The 20,546-nt window shown below is 36.7% G+C and overlaps 1 protein-coding gene across 4 annotated transcripts in view; it reads right to left on the bottom strand.

Moving 5' to 3' along the window:
- Positions 1–20,546, bottom strand: part of ATXN10 (ataxin 10) — a 113,579-nt gene that overhangs the window by 10,636 nt on the left and 82,397 nt on the right. For 3 of the 4 annotated variants that reach the window (XM_061472023.1, XM_061472022.1, XM_061472020.1), the window contains 2 exons: positions 18,726–18,789; positions 1,342–2,161 (listed from right to left, as the gene is read on the bottom strand). In XM_061472023.1, coding sequence (XP_061328007.1) covers positions 1,974–2,161; positions 18,726–18,789 — 252 coding nt within the window. In that variant the 3' untranslated portion in view covers positions 1,342–1,973. Of the gene's footprint in view, positions 1–1,341; positions 2,162–18,725; positions 18,790–20,546 lie in introns of those variants that run through there. The other variant, XM_061472021.1, reaches the window with a different exon arrangement.

The following is a 20,546-nucleotide window of genomic DNA, read 5'->3' on the forward strand; positions in this document are numbered from 1 at the left end:
TTCCATTATGTTATGGAGAAAAAGATTAAATAACCTAAACAAAACCAGCTGTAACTCTAATGTGACATAGTAGTTAAACTGTTAAATGAATCCTGGCCTAAACACAAAAATTAAGGCTTATGGAAATCACTGAGAAACCACAAAGTGATAGACCATGTGCTCAAGAAGAACCAAACCCCTATACACTTTTCCATTCAGCTAGCAAAAAGCACCTATCTGTATAAGAAATTACTTTTTAAACTAGCACTTGAAACACAAGATTTTAACATCCACTGAAATGTCAATTTATTTTTCAAAAAGCAAATAAAGCACTTTTTTTTAGCAAAGAATAAATACGAATGTAAGCAACTAATGCTCTTCTCCCATTTGTTTTTAAAGCAACAAGTCACCAAACGCAACAGAAGTTACAGATTCCGTTCCTTTTGCCAATATACATACATCTTTTACTTAATAAAGGTCTAAAGACAGCAGTTTCATATCACTGCCTTTAAAACCAGCAGGTTACTAAAATCCCACTAGGTCAATTCCATAGTCCCACCTGGTCAGCTCAGTAGACACTTATGGTTAACTTGAAAAGATCTTAGTAGTCCAGCTACACTAACTACCCATTTTAACTATGTATTTCTCATAGTTAAAAGCACCCTGTGTTTTTTTTTGCCATTTTTAGATCAAAAAATGAATTGGAGGAGCAAAGACTGACGCACGTGGCAGAATGCCTGTTACATCTACATGTAGTTTTAGGACATAAACTTGCCCTTCCATTTAAAAATAGGACTAAAAGATGACAACAACATGAACAATTTAATTTTTCTGGGACCTTCCCATTAGACACAGCTGAAGACAAACAAATGACACACTGATACACAAGTGCTAGTGATATTAAGCTGTAATTCTTGTTTTGCTTATGCATGCAGGATTACACTTCTTGGCTAACAGGGCAAAGCTATGGCACACAGACAGTTAACCATGCCCCCCCACCCTTTCTTCACCCCCCTTCTCCCCCCATCTCATTCATGCCACATTCCACAGTGGCAGGGTCCTACAACAATATAGGAGGGTACCCAAAATGAAGAGGCAGGGCCTTCCATTCTTCTGCCTCTCTTGAATTAATTAACTGGAAATGAGTTTTGTCAATGTTTTGGAAAGGCAGAGGGGTGAAAAGAAACTGCTAGAATTAATCACAGTGAGAAACTACCTCTTCAGCAGTCTGCCAGAGTTCAGAAAACCCATGAGAAGTGCAAAATAAAAGGAAAGTGGGCTGACTTACCATCCAAAGGAACAAATAAAATTCAAACAAACACCCAAGTCTCCAAAACAGAGACATGCCCCAGTGCAAAGGAATGTAGCATCTGTTGCCACAACAGCTTCAGCTTTGTTTTTAATATACTTGTCATGAAGACTGAGAGGTAACAAGGTAGAAAAGACAAGTTACTAATAATTTAAATACACAGAAGACATGTTACCTTTAATTCGCTAAATATTTATGTACATCCAATGTTCCACCAAACCTTACGTAAGAAGAGATGCTTAAGCACCATGACTGAAAACAAGTAACTTTTATTGTTCAGCCCTGACTCAGCACAGATCTTTTACATGGAGAAGGCAGACTGTAAAGCACTTACTTCTTTCCTGAGGTTTTAATGATAGTGATCTCCAGATTCAGCAATGGAAATTTTAACAACTCACTAGTGCACGCATCTCTACTAATGGAACAAGAAAGTAATGAAATTTCAACCATCTGAAAAGAAAGATCTTTTTCCATACGTTAATTTATCTAGGTATTCAGAAAACATGTAGGTGTCCTTTTGTTTACAACGGTGAGGCAGAAGTGCCATTTGGCAGCTTTTCTGACTACGAATAACAATTCCAGCAGACCGGAACTAAAACTGAAGAAATCTTGATTGCCTGAGCAGGGAAAAGCATTTTTAAACAGAAATCTACTTTTAATGATTTGACTGTTCTTAATTTTTTGTTCATGAAGGCTTCTTTCTGACAGATCTCAGAATTAACTTGTCATCTCGTTTCTCTATCTCTAAGCCCATACTCTCAAGGGCAGAATTGTCTGCCAGCCCCTTCTCCTCCATCTGTGCAATAAGCTCTTGGTTTCTCTCATTCTGTTCAGTGAGATTTCGGATAGCGTATACTGCCCATGGGTTCACAACTGTTGGACAAAGTTAAGGATCATTTACTTAAAAATGAAACAATGCTTATTTTAATTTATTACTGCATTCTCCCACCCTCCCCCATCCCTCAAACCCAGAAAAACAGCAGAAAACAAGGGTTTGAAAAAGGCATTTACAGGCAGTGACTCTGGACCTGCAAATACTTGCATATGAGGTAATTTAAGTCTAAATGAGGTACGACCATTAACTTCAGGCAATTTTACTAAGTTTTATCTTGAATTAAAATAGAAACAAAACACAAATGAAGGAATTAAAGGGACATATTATTTTAAGCCAAAATTACGGTTAATTGAAATGTTCCAATGATCTTCCTAGTGAGATTAAAAAAAAAAAGTTGCTGTTTTTAGGATCTGAACACTTCAACACTACACTTCCAAGGACTGGCAAACAAAATGAGCTGTAAATCAGGTACAAGAAAGACAACTATTATTTTCTCTGTAAAAGCTGGAGAAATGTAGAAAGAGAGAAATACCTCTTGCACAGGGTAACAACTGAAAATAGCACAAATAACATGGGAGACACTTAAAAATATTTAACTTCTGATGATATCAAAACTAATTTCTTTGTGCCTGGGTGCCTTTACAAACTCACCAACAGAAGAGACACTAAGATCACGAGCAGGTAGCTCCTGCTCACCTTTAAATGGGCACAAGCTGCAACTCATTCACCTTCTACGGTGGTCCCTCGAGGCCAGGACTGAAGCACATGTCAGGGTCATAGACAAAGGATTTAAATTCCCAGGATTATCAGTCAGGCATCTTCCAAGTGAACTACAGTGTTCATTTTATGAAGTGTCAGGGATGTTAGTCCCAGTTCTGCAGCTGAAAAGCTATGTTACGATATAATCTTTCCCAAGTTACCCATATGGGAGGCAAGCCATTCTGAATCACACAAAAGTGATTTGCCTGCAGGGCACCAATTATTTACTACATGTAGCTTCACATCCAGTAGAAGAATATGCATAATTTACTCATCTCCTTGACGTCTTTTGGGTTGGACAGTGTCTAAGCACAGAGATAAGATTGTCTTCTTACTGGCATTTGCCAGGGGGTGACTGGAGGGGAAAAATCCTGAGTGGTGGAAGATGGGAACTTCAGCCAAAACAATATACAGGAACTGGACTTTCTTATGCAATCTATCATGACAGCATTTGGACAATTTAGTACCACAGCATGCACATCCTTACAGCAGCAGTTTTGCCATTTTCTCGTGCACCCTGCACTGACAGCTGTGTCTATCTTACTGCTACCACCAACTACCCCTTAGACTTATACACTCTCAGCAGAGGCAGTCTTCCATGCTGGGTTGTGGGATGCACGAAGCAATGTAGGTGAGCAACAGCCAGTAGCAGAAGCAGCTTTCTTAATGTAAGACCAGATCCTGCCTTCACAAGCTTATATTTTAAGAGAGGGGAATCAGTAAACTGAGTGCACAGGAGACAAAAAAAAAAAATTAAAAAAATGCATACCTAAGCACAGTGCTGCTTAGGTGCCGAAAGAGAATAGAGAAGAGACTGAAATGAAAAGCACACAAGGAATCCTCAACAGAGAGTGTAGTTTAGATGAAGAGTAGCTTGGACAAACTTCACAGGAAACATACATGGTTAAGGAGCAACCCTGCATTGGCATGAATCAGTGAAACAGCCCCCTGCCTTTTAACAGCAGTTTATATTTATTTTCACATTCAAGAAGCTCAGAATGGAAAATAAAAAACTGGCAAAGCAGTAAGAACTATAGGGCTTTTTTTTTTTTTTTTGACAGTTCTTCTATTTTGACAGGAAACATGCTGCAAACCTCCTTCATTTAAGTTACATAAACCAAGTATTTCCACTGAAGATTATATTCGAAGTACATAAAACAACAATAAAGTAGCAAAGAAATAAGACTGCTTATGAGCAGGATCTCACTCAGCACCTCCAATGGTGAGAATAAATGTCAGAATAGTGAAATACTCAAACTGATGAATGCAGAGGAACAAAGCTGATACCTAAACAGGTCTTTCTGAGGTCTGATTTAAGGCATTTCACAAGTGCCAAAAAGTAACATGAAGTTCTCCCAGTGGACTGTGAGAAACACGCTACCACCCTCCCTGGCTCTGCTCCTGCAATGAGGCGCGACTTCTCTTGTTCTGTTCCTAAAATACAGCTCTGTATAAAATACAGCACTTGCATAAAAGAAAACCTCCTAAAAAAAATAAAAGGAACTTTCAAAGAGTGACAGTTCTCAATCACGCAAAGTGCCACACAGGAAAAAAAAAAAGAAGTACTCAAAGTATTTTTTGTGTGTATTAGCCTTGGGAATAATCCTGTTACCATCATCTTTATGTCCTTCAATACAAAACCACTGCTAAACCCCACAGCAAATGATGTTTTCCTATTATCATATCCATTCATGCTTACATAATATCTAAGACATCCCCATTATCTTATGAACTCTATCATCAGTATGGCATTTATCATTATTGACTACTGTAGCTGAAGCTGCAAAATGGTTTCAATAACATTTTCACTCATTCAAAAACTCTTTTCTGTATGTAGGTTTTCCATTGTAAATTCAGTCATGAATATGCATGATTTCCCTTGTTCGCATGCTGTGTGAGGCTAAGACCTTTGGATGGCTGTGTGCAGACCTAGACAGACTTAAGTGTCAGCAGAGATTAAAGCTAGTCCCCAGCTAATATTCACATTACCCTCTTGCTCCTCTCCAAAGATAGAGACACAGAGAGAAAATTAAAAATATTCTACAGTCTCTAATCCTACCAACACTTTAAGCACTTTATTGTATGCTCAGCTTTAGAAAGAGAGCTTCTAAAGTTTCCATAGTTACTACAAATAACAGCATGATCCTGTTTGTTGTGAAACTGCATAAAAGAAATGCAGGAAGCACAGTAGATCTGATTGCACAGACTTGTCGAGATTCTTTCCAACAGGACGTATTACACTCTCAAATTAATTAGTATTATAGACAAGTAAAGATTACAATCTTTCTGTCACAGTGCAGAGGGCATATAAAAGAAACAAGAAAATTCATTTTATTTTGCAGGAGCTTCATTACCACACTACCTGTGTTTAGGGAATGAAAGCAAATACTTGCACATGTTTATAGCAACTCTTTCAAAATGCTTCAGTACTGTATGCTATGGGATTCCTGTGTTACTTTGACTTATACAAACAATAACAAAACTGAATCAACTTGCCCTGTGTTCCACACTGATGTAAAGATCTACATACAGTGATTTAAAATTTATCATCTAAACTCTTGTGGGTTGTAACTTTAATTGTAGGGGGGCGGGGGGGGGGGGGGGGGGGAGAGGAATACAGGGAGAAAAGAAGAGAGGCAGGGAAAATGTGCTACCAATCTGCCCTAAAGGATGAAATATTTTACTGGCACCTACATAAGCCATGAAAATAAAATATGCCACTAAATCCTGTGGAAATTCTGCCACCGACTGCTAAGGGAAGTTTTAACACTTCTCTCATTTTTCTTTGTATGGATTCTGCTACAAGAGGTTCCTAGAGTTAGTGCTTGCAACAGCAGAGCGACTGTGTTCTAAGTTTAATGGTGTGTGAAAATACAATCGCTTACTGTCAGGAATCTCTAACCAATATCCTATTGTGATGCATTACTGGAGAGGAGGACTTACAAACTATTTCCCAAGGAGAGCATTCCAGCTTTTTATTCTCATACTGGGAGGTCCAATTTGGACTAAATGCTATTGGCCATTGGCTATTGCAGCCACCAGGTCTCTTATGAATTGTTCTATAAAACAATTTTGATTCTATGGATGAAAGGTAGAAATGCAGCAATGCATAAGTAACCTGGAAAGTATGTTGCTTAAAAAAATGTTCAAATGTTAAGTATTATCATTAATATAGGATACTGAAGAGTGGTGACAAGGAGAATGAAATATATATATTTTCTTAAGTCCCCTTAATGGTTATTAATACTAAAGAATTTCTAAATATAACATCTTTGGTGGAGAGTTTGATTCCTTACATGATGTAGATAATTATTTTCTTTTTAGTTAGACCATTTCCTGCATTACAGTTAATTTTCAATAATTAAATGATTACTTAGGAAACTTTCTTCCTTAAGAATCATTTGACCTAATGAGAAAAAGAGGATATTCTTTGTTCAATTCCATTACCTCATTTAAATCAGATTTTTGATTATGTAAACATTAAGTACATTTTAAACAAATATAGGAAAAGGTACAAAATCTTATAAAGATGGACAACCCACAAGAATTGGAACTCCAGTCAAATGGGCTGTTTATGCAACAGTGAAAGCCACCCAACTTCTCCAAGAGCTTTTCTGGAACAGGTCTACAGGGCTGAAAACCAGAGATGATGAAAATGCTATTCTAGCTAATTATATTTCTTCCTGGTCTTCAACATGTAATCCAATTATCACTAAAACTTCTGTAGACACAAATGAAATACTGAAGTGACACGTTAGAAGAATCACTTTCACTTACAGACTTGACTGGACCACACCGAAAAGACATAAAGCATTTCCCCGTCAATTCTTTCAGTCTTTTCAAGTACTTTTGTTTCACAGCAACTTGAAGATAATTCTTCTCACCATTAAAAGAGGTCTCTAGACAGCTACCAAAACTGTTAATCACAGTTTGGGTCAATGTGCTCTGACTGACCACACGTATTAGACAGTCAGAAGCTTTGTCCCTCCGAGTCAGCCAAATTGCTACCAAAGTTACAAGTTTCTTCATGTTGGAGCTTTTAGTAGTTTTATGAAGTCCAAGAAGCTGTATAAGATGATAGAAATTCCTTACAACTTCTTCACATTTTTTTAAATAACATTTACTTGTGCCCAAGACATTAACCCAAAAAAGTAATCACAGAAAATATAAAGAATTAAAGATTTTATCTTAATTGATTTACCTAAAGAATTTAATTAGTATTTTTACAATTAATACTTTGGACTCTATTTATACCCAATATTAAATTATGAGCATGAGAAAACCTCAGGAATTCAGTGCACAGCAAATTAAAAGACTCTGCCTGGAAGGTAGAATAAAAATGCCTAAAATATTTCAGTTGCCTTTATTTTTATTTATTCTATAGCAGTTAGTATCACTTACGATTGCAGTCCCCTTATTCTGGATTTTAAAGCTAGAAACAGGCAGTGCTGTATCATCCAGGAATGTCTTCTCTTTTCCAGACTGACCTAGCTCTTGCAGAGCATAGAGAATGCAAGTCATCTGACCTAGAAGCCTCCCAGGTGGAGAGGCACCACTGGATGCTGAAGGAGGCATTTATTACTGATCACACTTTCTAGAGGTAAGATTTCTAACACTGGGGAACCCAAAGCAGAGGTTCATGTCTACAACAGGTAACTCTCACCTGGTCCTAGGGATCAGAAAGACGGTCGGACCATCCACCTCCAAACAAGCTTCTATCTTTACCACTACGTGGCAGCAAAGCTTCACTGGACATGCATGAAATCAGATGCCTGCAGCCAGACCTTTCCTGCCCCTATCTAGGACAGGAAGGCCAGGGTGTGCTGATGATGCTTACTGCAAGCACTCCCCATAAAATCTGCTTCAGGAAAATATTCTGGTAAAGAGAGAAAGCCTATCCCCCAAAACCTGAACAGGTATTTGCAGCTCGAATTCCACTCTGTAGAAGAACATTGATTTGCTAGAGAAAGATCTCAAAAGATACCACCTCAGAACAGACAAATATGCAAAACTACTCAGTTTAAAGTAATTAAATTAGTTTCAGTACTAAGGCAACATTCTCCTTAATTCACAGCCAACACAAATTAGGAAACACTCAGAGCAGAAAATAACTGCACATTACTGTTTGGGTTTTTTTTTCCCCAAGCCTTCACTAACCTCCCACAGCAGTAGCTATCACTTTTGCTAGCAGACAAACACCATCCTTCCGACTACCTGTACTTGTATGAGTCTTGGAACGTCCTACCCATCTCCTGTCATAATGAATCCATTTCTTAAAGTGTGCCATTTGGGACACAGGTTTTCTTAAAATGGGAGTGGTATCTTCTCTATAATCAACTGACAGGCATGTCATATTGCATGCGTGACTTTAAGTGAAAATTCACTCACTTAAGGATCAATGGCCCACAAATACACTTCAAGGCCAGGACAGATGATTAAACCTCTTTTGTGCAACACTTCTGCACAGAACACAGTTGACACTGGTCAGTCACCCCTGAAATCAAGCCTGTCAGTTCTGTTTCATGTACAAGATATTTCCATGCCTTTTTCAGAAAGATGTACTATGGTGACTGGGAGATTATACTGTGCCCCTAAATAAATTGTTCAACTGGGCAAATATCTCATTTATTGTAGCCTGTGATCTATTTCTGGTTTATATTTGTTTAGAATTGTTTCCAAACACTAATTTTCATTATAGAAAACAACCCAACCCAAAACCAAACAAAACCCCAACATTCACAGATCATAATCAAGGCACTCAGAAAGCAACTTTTGCATGAACTAAAGAGAAACTGAGGGAGATACTCCAAGCTTTGCATAAATCTTGTACCTATTCCCTCCATTTGTATTTTTCTGCATCCCTTTTGAAGAATAGGCACCAGAGCTATGCAACAAGCTCTGTCAAAATTTGCTCTATGGCTGATTACAGGTGTAACACAGCTGTGAGCACCTTCTGGCTATTAGGAATTCAGAAAAAAATGAACAAAACAAAAAAAAGCAGCTCACAATATCCAGTTGCCCTATCATTCCTAGCTATATTCCCACAAGTAGCATCCAAACTCTCCATGTTATTCAGAACACACTTTCAGCACTGTCCAATTCTGACACCCAGAGTCGAATTATGAGGCTCATTCATTCATGAGGCATGACTGCTTTTAACTACATACTTCAGGGATATCCAGCTAAGCGGTATGCAATGTTCATTAAAGTGCTGTTTGCCACTTCAGATTTTAGGTTGTAAGACACTTCTTATCTAGAGCAAAGTGGGGATTTTTCTCCCCAGATCACTTGTATTTCCAGGTTAACAGATCACAAAAGACAACACAGAACAGTATTTTACACCCAGACTGCTATTACTCTTTAATGCTTACCAACTAAACAACATTTAAGCCATATTCTATGTGCCTCCTTTCATGCTCTGTGGGACTTAAAAGCACAGTGCCAACACACCTTAGTATTAAACACAAAATTTTGGTCAAGTACTCTGAAGCTGCAAAAGCCATAGTACATGTTTAGCTATGCCAGGCTATTTCTAATAGGTCTCTTATGACAAAACTTACAGAACTTAACAACAACAACAACAACAAAAAACCCCATAACCTCTAGTTTATTTTACTTTTTCCTATACTCAGACTTGTAATACTAACTTAATGACACATTTATTTTTCCTGCTTAGGCTGCCAATTTGCTTTTTAAATTATGACTTTTTAAATAGAAACCCATAATTTATGAGTAACTATAAATCACCTGGTTTTACAAAAGAAAGGATCACACTCTTGATCAATCTTAAGCTAATGCTCCACAGTTATCATATTCTATTCTTGCAGTTCCTTCTATTACACTCATTCCACTTTAACAATTCATAACAACTAAATCTGTTAGTTATCTAGTAGAGGTACCAGTGAGTTAGCAGGATGTTACATCAAAAAAAGAAAAAGCTTTATCTGCTGTTACGTGTAAAAATGCCATCAGCTTATCTTCTTATCCCATTTACAGAAAAAATGTAAAATTCCATTAAGCTGAAACTCATGTATCAAATTACTATTAAAACCTATCACAAACATGGAGATGTAACACACTAAAGCACAGGGGGACGGAAATGTGTTCACAAACTGATTAAATATCAGGCAGACCATAGTAATTTTAAATGTCCTTGGACATGTAAAGAAAAAATCTCCACCTAAACGCAGGAATATATTAATGTGCATTTATATGGATACATATAGAAATCAAGAGCTTTCCTAAAATGCATTAAAATGGAAATTACAGTCGTAGAAAAAAAAAAAAACTTTCAAAAATTTGACACTAAACTAAAAAACCCAGCCTAGTTAATACCTGAGATGTGGTCAAGCTAATTCTAAATTATCATACTAAGGTAGATGACAAGATAAGCCTGCTCACAATTTCAACAGAAGCTCTTTTACTACGTGCAATCTCTAGAGATTCGTCTGTTATACAGATTCAACAAGGATCTCTCTATCAGCTTATCTTTCAACATTGTTTTGAATATTATATTGATTCAGGGTCTCTGATTAACTTATGTATTAACTCTCACTCCTGCTGCTTTTGGTAATTTCAAATGTCACATTATGACAAATAATCAGAACAAAACTCCCGTTCCAGTGTCATAGACACCAGATGATGTCCAGTGCATCCAAAAATAACAGTGGTTAAATAAACGAGTGTTTTGAAAGATGCCACTAAATCATAACTAACTAAGGTTTTTCTCCCATGTTTTGCAAAAAAGCCATTAACCAAATTTCCTGCTAAAATTTCAGGAAATGGTTGCATCTCCTTGAAGAAATCTCAGAACACCAAGAGGCAAGAACAAGTAAGGAAGTTCAATGGAATGGACAGCAAATATATCCTTTGTGAGGAAGGAAAGGTAGATTTTGGAAACAATTTCAGAAAGAGAAAGAAGGAAGTCTAAACTGGAGAAGAGAGGGAAAATGATTTAAGGATCAGGAAGGAGCTGCAGAGGACAATGCATTCACCAGCTGATGTTACAAATTGTTTGAGTAACAGTGACCAAAATATGGCTACAGAATAATGTCAGAATAAAGGTATTATGTTGGCTATATGACATCTGAATATTCTTTGGAAGCATGCAAGGAACAATGGCAAGCAGACAGCCTGAAATATGATAAGGCAGTCATAGAAGGCATTCCATTCTCAACAACATTTTTGAACCACTCCTAGCTTTATTTAAAAAAAAAATAAAAAAATCTTTGGGTCTCAAATTTCTGGTTCTCCATCTCAGCCCAGAGGGGAATTTTTCAAAAGAAAGTCTACAGAAAAATCAAGCAAGCTGTTTGAGCTACAAAAGCAGTGAAAGATTATCTATATTTTTTTGTTGTTGTTGTTGTTGTTGCTGCTCCTGGTAACTAAAGATCCTCTTTCTTTCAAGAGTTCAAGCCTGTTGTGGATTTAAATCCACCAAGAGGATCAGGGCAGAGGACAAATATGACAATATTTGGTTTAGGAACAGAGTTATTAATTCCTCACTTTTACATGCATGAGTTGGTACCTACAGAGATGACTCTTCTCAAGGGATTAGAAATATTATAATGTAACATTTGAAAAAACCTTCTTGCATTCTGTATAGGTCTGCTGAACTTCCTCCAGCTTGAAGAGGAACCCTGCACATTACATATGTTTCTTAATGATGGCAGCTGTCAATTACTGGAGCTGGATAGAAGGGAGGTACTGAAGGAACAAGCTTCATATTTACATCTCTGCAAATCTGCTTTAGTATTTCATACACCCTCAAGAAAATTAATACTTCCCCTTGTGCCGAACTCTGAATTTCAGAGTTTTAATCATCTTTCAGATGCACTAAATAAATTGCATCCTGAAACTATGGAATCAGCAACCTGAAATATAACATTAGGAATTACAAACTCGTTAAATGTCCAAACACAAAATTTAATCTTTGGTCATTTCTGGAAAAAAATGGGCAGTGCTTTCATTTCTCAGAGCATCTTTTCTTGTCCTACATACTACATTCTTTCTGTGGTCTTAAGTCTTTTTCATATTAGGAGAATGCTGTGTTTGACAAGACAAAATCTGACCTTGGGGAACAGTGTGGATTAGTTATACAGCTAGTAGATGTAGAACATCTCACAGGAAAACTTCACATTTTTGTTTTCATTCTAAAGTAAACATTTTCTTGCAATAAACATTTCAGAAGTGCAGTCTTTGAGTCAGAATTTAGACCTACCAAGTATTGTGCTTAAGTTGGTTGGTTTTTTTGCTTGGTTCTTCACCTTTAACCAAGTTCCGCTCCAAAGAGTGCAATGCACAGAAAAGAGAAACAATGGGTTAAGACACAGAAGTTGTATTATCCCAACTCTTTAGACATGAAACCAGTGTCAAGAGGGATTTAAAGTAAGATTAGGTTACACAAACGCCTTCTGTATCTTTTTCAACAGGGTGCATGCACCTACATCCTCCCCCTTCAAATAACCTCATTCAGGACACTTTATTCAATACTGTTCAGAAAAATTCCACTTAGAATGGAATCCAGACTACAACACTACTGTAACAACAATACTGGTGACTTGCAGTGCTTCTTTCAAGACTGTAAAAAATGCCCTGATACATAGTGACACAAATAAGCACTCATAGGCAGATGACCTTCCCAACTAAAACCAAAAGTAGGGTTTGGGAATAGGGTCTTTCCCCTTTCACGATGAAAAATAATAAAAAGGCTGAAGACTCTTAGGAATCACTTAGGAAACTGGTCCACTACTGCAGCCAAAAGAAAACCAAACCACCACCCTTATCATACAATATTGAGGGATTCCCCTCAGAACTATGCAGACCCCCAGGCTCCATTAGTATCTAGAAAAATACAGCTATGAAGAATTCACAGTAACTTGCCGCAACAGGGTAGGATTTGGTCCACTGAATAAGGTGAAAGAAATAAGCTCCTCTCAGCCTGTTCTTGCTCAATGAACGAACATTTGTCCCACTTCCAGCTTCTAGTCTGACCAGTTCATCTGAGTATTATTGTAAGACATAGAGAAGGAGCTAAGGTTTGTGCTTATTCCACAAACCAGAACTCCTCCACTCTGTGTTTAAAGAAGAATTCACAGCATATAGGAGTTGAATTAGTCTGAACTGGAGAATGGCAGTACAGAGATCCCTTCTCGCTTGACCTTTTTTTTCATTGTTTTCATCCTAGTTCCATCTATGGCAGTTGGCTTCCACTCAGCTGATATTTTGTGCTGTCTTCAGCACCATGAACCTAAAGCTTCAGGTCAAGAAATTTCTGCTCTTTACCAGAGCTAAGTCCCATTCTTTCACTGCTGACCACCACCGTGGGGTCACTAAAACCATACCATCTACATTTTTTTGTTAAAGTCATAGTGACACAATCAGTATTGGTTTACAGAAAATAAGATTCTAATAGTGCTTTGTCTAAGGATAAGGGTTGCAGCAGCAGCAACCTGCAATAATGCAAAATTGAAGCCCTCTAGCAAAGAATACACTTCCATTTAGCCCACTTCAAACTTAACTGTGCAACAAAGCAGCTGTCAATGGGATGAGGAAAAGAGTAATTTCTTCCAAGTGGGCAGAACTTGACTTGGCATGATGAAGTCATGATTGTTTTCATCAGCAGACTAGGTCCTTTGCACTGACCATATCCATGGAAATAACATGATTTTATGTATGCTTATGAAAATACAGAATCAAATGGGTCACCTCCAACTACTAAATGCATTGGCAGTGCCTAAAGCAAGCTTTCCAATGAAAGGCAACCATTACTGATGCAACATTATGCTGTATTTTCTTGCCAACATACATGAGATAGCCACATTTACGTGAAAATGCCTAACTGTATGATGGTTTACTCTAAAAAGTCATCTTACACTCCTATTTTTGCTTTCTACTGGCGTCTATTCAGCTGTGAGTCTTTTTTACAGCATGTGGCCTGTTTCAGGTTGCATTCTGTAACTTGGAAATAGAATGTGTGTCAGCTCCCCTGAAAGTCTTCGCTGGCATCTCACAAAACCAAACTGCCACTCTTGTAGACCATAGCAACTTGATTTCTTCTAGCTTTACCCAGAAGTTTCATGAACCACAATTATACTTGCTGCTGCCATGCAGTCAAAAGTATTTTTGATCTACCTCTCAGATGACCTTCAGACTGAATATAAGAAGCAGCTTAGGGAAGGAGTATCTGAAAATGAAGTTATGTTTTCTGCATTTTGTATGGATATCCGCAGCAACCACATGTTTTTCTTTCATAAATACTTAGAATTCTTCCTCCTAAAACATAGCCAGCTGGGTATTTACTCATATATGTAAGAACATATATATGTATGTGTACACACATACATACACACCCTACAGCAGGATATTTTTTTCTTCATGCATGACTGCACTTTCTAACAGAAAAACGTGCCTGATTAGGGGTTAATAAAACATGGACACTTACATAAGGTCATTCCAATTAAATTCAGTCATTCACAAAATCAATTTATCAATAGACCTACTGCAAGAATCTCAAAAGGGTAAGATTAGCAAGCACCCTGAAAAAAACAAGAATATTCCACCTTCAAAACTACATTTTGCTTCTGATTTCCAAGTTTTACCACTAATTAACAGCTATTTCCTTGCAGTGCTTCAGAGAATATTTTTTTTCTTAAAAGAGTAATAAATATTTTTAAGAAGAACCATAAAATTAAAAAAAAAAGAAAAGGCACACCTTTGTATTACTTATGAGCGTAAATGTTAACAAGTAGTGAAAACCTGGACAATTTAAGGTAAACTGAAAAGTCTTCTATAATAAACAGGTTAGTTTATTTAAAGTCTTTCATAAGCACCTTTTTTCGTTTGACTGGGGTCAACAGTCTTTTTATTAGAATGGTCTGGTCTTCCTTATGTTTGCCTTAAACAAGTGGAATTTGTGAAAGATCACAAATGAAGCTGGAAGGAGCAGTAAAAGCTTAGGATGAGGTAAAAGGCAAGAACAAGGGCTCTTGTCTGATGCTACAGCCTGTAAGAGATGAAGATGACAGTGGCTTACAGAGCAAAATAGAACATATTTTAATTTAGAACACCTTTTCAGCCCAAATAACCTGAAAAGCAGGATCTGGAGTAAATTTTTTACTGGTATTACCCAGATAGGCATCTCCAATCCACTCTCCTAATATGTGGCAGGTTATTTGTTTTTAAATGCAGGTTACGTCAGTAAATCACAACACTCCAATCTTTTCAGAAGCAGAACAAGAGACTGAATTTTCAAAACCAAAAATTTATCTCATGAAAGAACCTCTCCTTAATCTAATGGCAAACAAGTCCACTTGTGTTTTGAAACACCCTTTTTTCTTTTGAATACAGAAGCACAGTTATGATTAGGATACAGCTAATACAAGATGGAAAGATTTAAAGGCCACAGAAAAATTTAAACTGACATTCAGACTTCCCTGAAGTTTAACTCTTCATACCCCAAGGTCTGTAATGAACCGCATCTCCCTAGTCTCACTCTGCTTACCTCTTCCCCTGTGCTAAAAGCCTAATAGCTAACAGTTAAAAATCTGGCATCTTTCAGCATTTCTCCATTGAATTTACTTGGAACTATGTGAAATTATAGTAGCTGACAATATAAAATACAAATTCAAATACTTGCAAGAGGCACAGTAAATTTGTTCTTAAGTGTCCATAATCACCTTCACTTCTGTTACAAATGAGGGCGGGTCTTTTTGTTGCTTTTACTCATGAAATATCCTGAAGGAAAAAATACTATTTGTTAGCATGAATGTAAAAGATACAAGTCTGTCTAAGATGCAATTAGACAAGGTAACAGTTCTCCTAAATTGGGCACTGAAAGATGAATTCAAACTGAGAAAGTTAAAGCGATGCAAACATGTCAATTGAACTTCAGCTAGCTATCTCATAAGCTATAAACCTTGTAATATTTCTATGCACATTACAGAAAAGTTCAGGATCTCAACGGATGCAATTTTAAGGTAATGACAGGTTTACAAAGGAATTTATTTTAGGATAAGAGCATACCCATTTCCTCTTTCAGTATGCTTCCATACGCTACAAATAAAAAAGATTTATCAAAGGATTTCTCCTTTCAAAGGTAATAAAGAGCTCTTTTAACATTTAACATGGCAACCCAGCTTCAGCTGATGAATTGCATACTTTGGAAATTGTTTGGGGTTTTTTTTACTCTCCAGAAAAAAAAATCCTATCATTTTTCCACAGTTAGATATTTCTTTGGAAAATTTTGTATTTGTAATTTGGAAGCAAAAATTAATTATTAAAATGAAGAAAATAAGAATATTGCTTCTAGTAGAAAACATAATGACATCTTAGCTGTGGAGCTTGAGTGTCTCCAAAACAGATGAAGATTGAACAAAAATGTGCATCTATAAAGACTTTACTAAGAAATCTACAAAGTTCTTATATAAAAAGAATCCAGATTAAACTTTTTCCAGACAGCTTTATCCAAGGAGAAATATGAGTAACACAGCCGGAAACCACAAAAACAGGCACTAGAAACAAAAATGCAAACAGAAGTTTCTGGACGTGACTTCCCTGAAGGAACCATGGCTGAAGAGCTACACCAAGCTTTCCCTCACAGCTTTCTACATGACCTTGGTAAGATGCAGCACCGCTTAGTGACCACGTCTGAATTTCAGCAACTCTCTTTTAACACCCAGCTCAAGAGCTGCCTAAACACTTCCTTTTAATTAATATTCCTTGAAAACAGAAAGAGACTTTCAATTTCACTCTGGATCACAAAGTTACAATGCAGGCTATTTTAGGATGCTGCAATTTTAAGCCAGTAGGCTTTCAAATCATAGTAAGAGCACTGCCCTGGTTTACAAGCAACACAAAATGGATTTGTTGCAGACAGGACCATGTGCACAGAGGGAGGAGAGAAACAGTTGTATCTCTTCAAAGGAATGTTACGCAACGGAGCCAGGTACCTACATGTTATTGCAAACTTGGATTGTGGCGTCTAGAAGTAGCACAATATGCTGCAAAGCAGGTGAAAGTAGACAGATATAAATTGCAAACTCCTATTTTGCTTTCTGCATAAGACATGCTGGGAATGCAGCAGATGAGCAACATCAGCGGCAGGAGAGAAGCAGGGGAGCATTAACTTCATGAAGCACAGGAGCAGCCAGAATAGCTCAAGGTCAAACCAAAAAAGAGAGTAGTAGCCAGAAGCTGCGCTCCAAAAGCTGACACAGCAAACTTCATCACACTAGGATAGTCTCCCCTCTGCCCAAGTTCGACTTGACTTTTTCACATATCTGGTGAAAGCTCATACTGAGGTCTAATTATATCTTTAAAAACCAAATAAACAATGTCTTACGCTCTGGCAAGAAGTTTATAGCACAACCATAAAATGTCAGCCTGTATCAAAAGGTGTAAGAAGTTCCATGTTGCTCAAAATGCAGTAAAGTCTCCCATGGTATTTTATTTTCATTTGATTCAAGACCATAAATTACAACTCTACCCTTCGAAGGCTTCAAACTTTATCCTCTTTTACTAACAGCTAAAATGAATGACTGATCCTAGAAAGAAATTTTAGAAGTTGTTGCACAGCCATGTTTTCCAGCAAAGGAAGAGTAACTTGGAACCAAAACTCCCTACAGTTTCCTCAGGGCTGCTGTTCTGCTTAGGAAAATGTAACTTTCCCTCCCCTTCCCACTGTACCCAGCAGTACTCCTTACCAGATCACAGAAGTACAACTCTGGTACTTGGTGCCCTGTCAAGAGACACACTGTCAGGTTTCCAAATACAGGAATAGTGATGAATTTAAAAACCCTGCATATAAACCAGTAAAGTGAAGGGCTCAGAGGACACTTAACACCCATTGCTCCTCCACTCATCTTGTAATATTTTGCTGTCATCTGTCCCTACACTGTTTCATTCGAGATATGTATTTATAATGTAGATAATGTTCTACAGCACACAATTTTGAGAATACTCTTTCACAACTTTGTTTTTTTATGCTACTTGTTAAAAAGTGAGCTTTTCCTGACAAATTAATTTAAAAAGATGTTCCATGTGTTTAGTACAAGAAAGCAGACATTACTCTAGACAGGAAAGGCATTTGATTTCCAGATGCACTTAACAGAAACTTACAAGAAGCTCATGATTAGATGCCAGAAAAAAAGAGCTCACCCGCTAGAATATACCAGCAGGATTACTATGCAGTTAATGAAGAGATGGGTAAGTCTGCTTAACAACTGTTTTATCTTCAATAATATTATTTCCCTCTAATAGTAATCTATCTTGGAAAGTCTCTGCTCTTAACCACCAGGGAAAATAAAATCCCAAATATGAAGCACAATGTCATTTGTATTAAAATCTCCCCAACATTTCAGTCATCTGCATCACTAATTCCCTCAATTATACATATTATCATTCCAGCTTACTAGGCTTGTCTCTATACTAAGTTCTCCAATCAGATTTAATAAGTGTATAGAATTGATGGGGCACTTATTTCGGCCTACTGAACAGATTTCAGTTGAAGCAAAAGCTCTAAGGTCTGTTACAATGACCAAACCATAGTCTTCAGTCAGATTTCTCTTACAGTCAGCTCTCTGAACTGACATATGTAAACTAGTAATATTCATTACTTTAGGAAAAAGAATGGAACAACAGTTCAAATTACCTTAGAATCCAGTTTATGAAAGCATATTTATGAGTTTGCTCACTTCTTAACCAAGCCTTTAAATACAACAGAAACTAATGAGGCCAGTTAGACTTGGGTGCCGAGTGAAAGCCATGCTGGCATAAATACATTAAACTTCCACACCTTTTCCTATGAGTCATATTCAATAATTAGCATTCTTTTGTAAAGGATACAAGGATTGTTGTCATCAATGCTGCAGTTGTCCAGGATCAAGGGGATGCCATCTAACTCATAAACCTAAATAAAAACAGAAGTTTAATTTAACAGATGTCTCAACAATACTAATGACATTTCATGCAAGAAATAGGTAAAACATAACAGATGTTGGTTTCACCCAAAATATTAAACATGTTAACATTAATTCCAGTGTAAAACTGATGCTTTCAGCAGTAAGTATCACAAAATAGCAACAACACAAGCACACATTAATTTCACATTCTTTCTTTATTTAGCATGCGTTTGACTGAGGTATTTTCCATGTCATGCTTCTCACACTGAGCCAGAAAAAGTGATGCTTATTGACAGCTCATACTTGCTTCCAGAAGAAAAAAAAGAAAAAAAGACTGAATAGGAAAAAAAAAAAAAAAGTTGAAGAACACATATACACATGCATAGAAGTTAGCATGGGGCCACGTGTCTTCTGTATCTATGCAGTCTTTAAATCAATAGGTTACCTGTATGTACCTAAGAACAAATTCAATGAAGAGCCACTGACTTTTTCCTTTGATAAGGTGATCATTATGTTATTACTAAACCAGCAAAGTCAAATTCTGTCATTTTTCATTTTCTGTGTATGAATACATATGTGAACTCAAAAAATTACACTAATGCATGTGTGTGTGTATGTGATAATAACATACGATCTTAATAGACTCATACATAGACACCTACACTACCAAAAACTCAGGATAAGTTGCTGTTATCAATAAATATGTACCATAATTTTCTTAATTTTTTTAATTTTCTTTGTTTTTCCTTTTTTTGTAGCATAATTTTTTTAATAATAGTCCAGAAGAAATTTATCTAGACTTGTAAGTTACACTATGACACCACACATCATCATGCATATATTTATAGAGTTAGAAAATGTTACTTAAAAGAAAACCTGTTCTAAATTATGCGCAAAATTTCAACTTTGGAAATACCTTCTTAAGACATATAAGCTTTTTTTTTTTTTTTTAAAATACAAAATTAGTTTTAAAAATACTTGAGACATGAGGATTAACTGTTTCTATTCTTATTATTTATAGTCTTTAAGCCACTTGGACATGGTCCTGGGCAACCTGATCTACATGTGAGTATGGAAGTTGGTCAAGAGGTTCCTCCAGAAGTTCCTTCCAATATCAAAGAGTCTGTAATTCTGCAATAGCCAAACCATATTTGTCCAAATACTGAATTCTTTAATTCCTTAAAATTTAGTTTCAAATCAGGAATTGTCAGCCAAAGGAATTTGGACAAAACACTGATTTAGACTGTGGCTTGATGATGGGATTCTCTCCTTTTTTTTTTTTTTTTTTCCCAAAATGTGTTTTTTTTATACCATGTTAAACAACAAATCACAAGGTTTATACTGCAGGATGGATCAGCTTGCTGAAACGCAAGTTCTATGGTAAGAGAGGGAAGCTGGGTAGGATGACATTCAGATGCTAAATCCAAAACAGTTTATTGATCAGTAAAACTGAATTCAGAGACAAATCTCAGCACGTGCCTCTTACAAGTTCCTTTGACAATCTTACTGCAGAGTCTTAAACTATAACCTAAAAAAGTAACAGTAACAGAAGACAGATCTGCGAACAGGAAAGAAAAGCAAACAGTATTCCTAGCTTTTTAGACCTAACTGGCACATCAGTGATAACATGCCTAACTATACCTACATGAAATACAGTTAACAATGCAAGTTTTAAAATATTCATTCTTTCCAAAAACTTTGTTTTCTCCAAAGAGCATGGATCATCTATCATGTCATACCTCAAAGCTTGACCAAATGTGAAAGT

The sequence above is a fragment of the Pezoporus flaviventris genome, unplaced genomic scaffold (assembly GCF_033815535.1).
Source record: "Pezoporus flaviventris isolate CSIRO_AGI_PZ_B2104156 unplaced genomic scaffold, CSIRO_AGI_Pfla_v1 ptg000070l, whole genome shotgun sequence".
Lineage (NCBI taxonomy): Eukaryota > Metazoa > Chordata > Aves > Psittaciformes > Psittacidae > Pezoporus > Pezoporus flaviventris.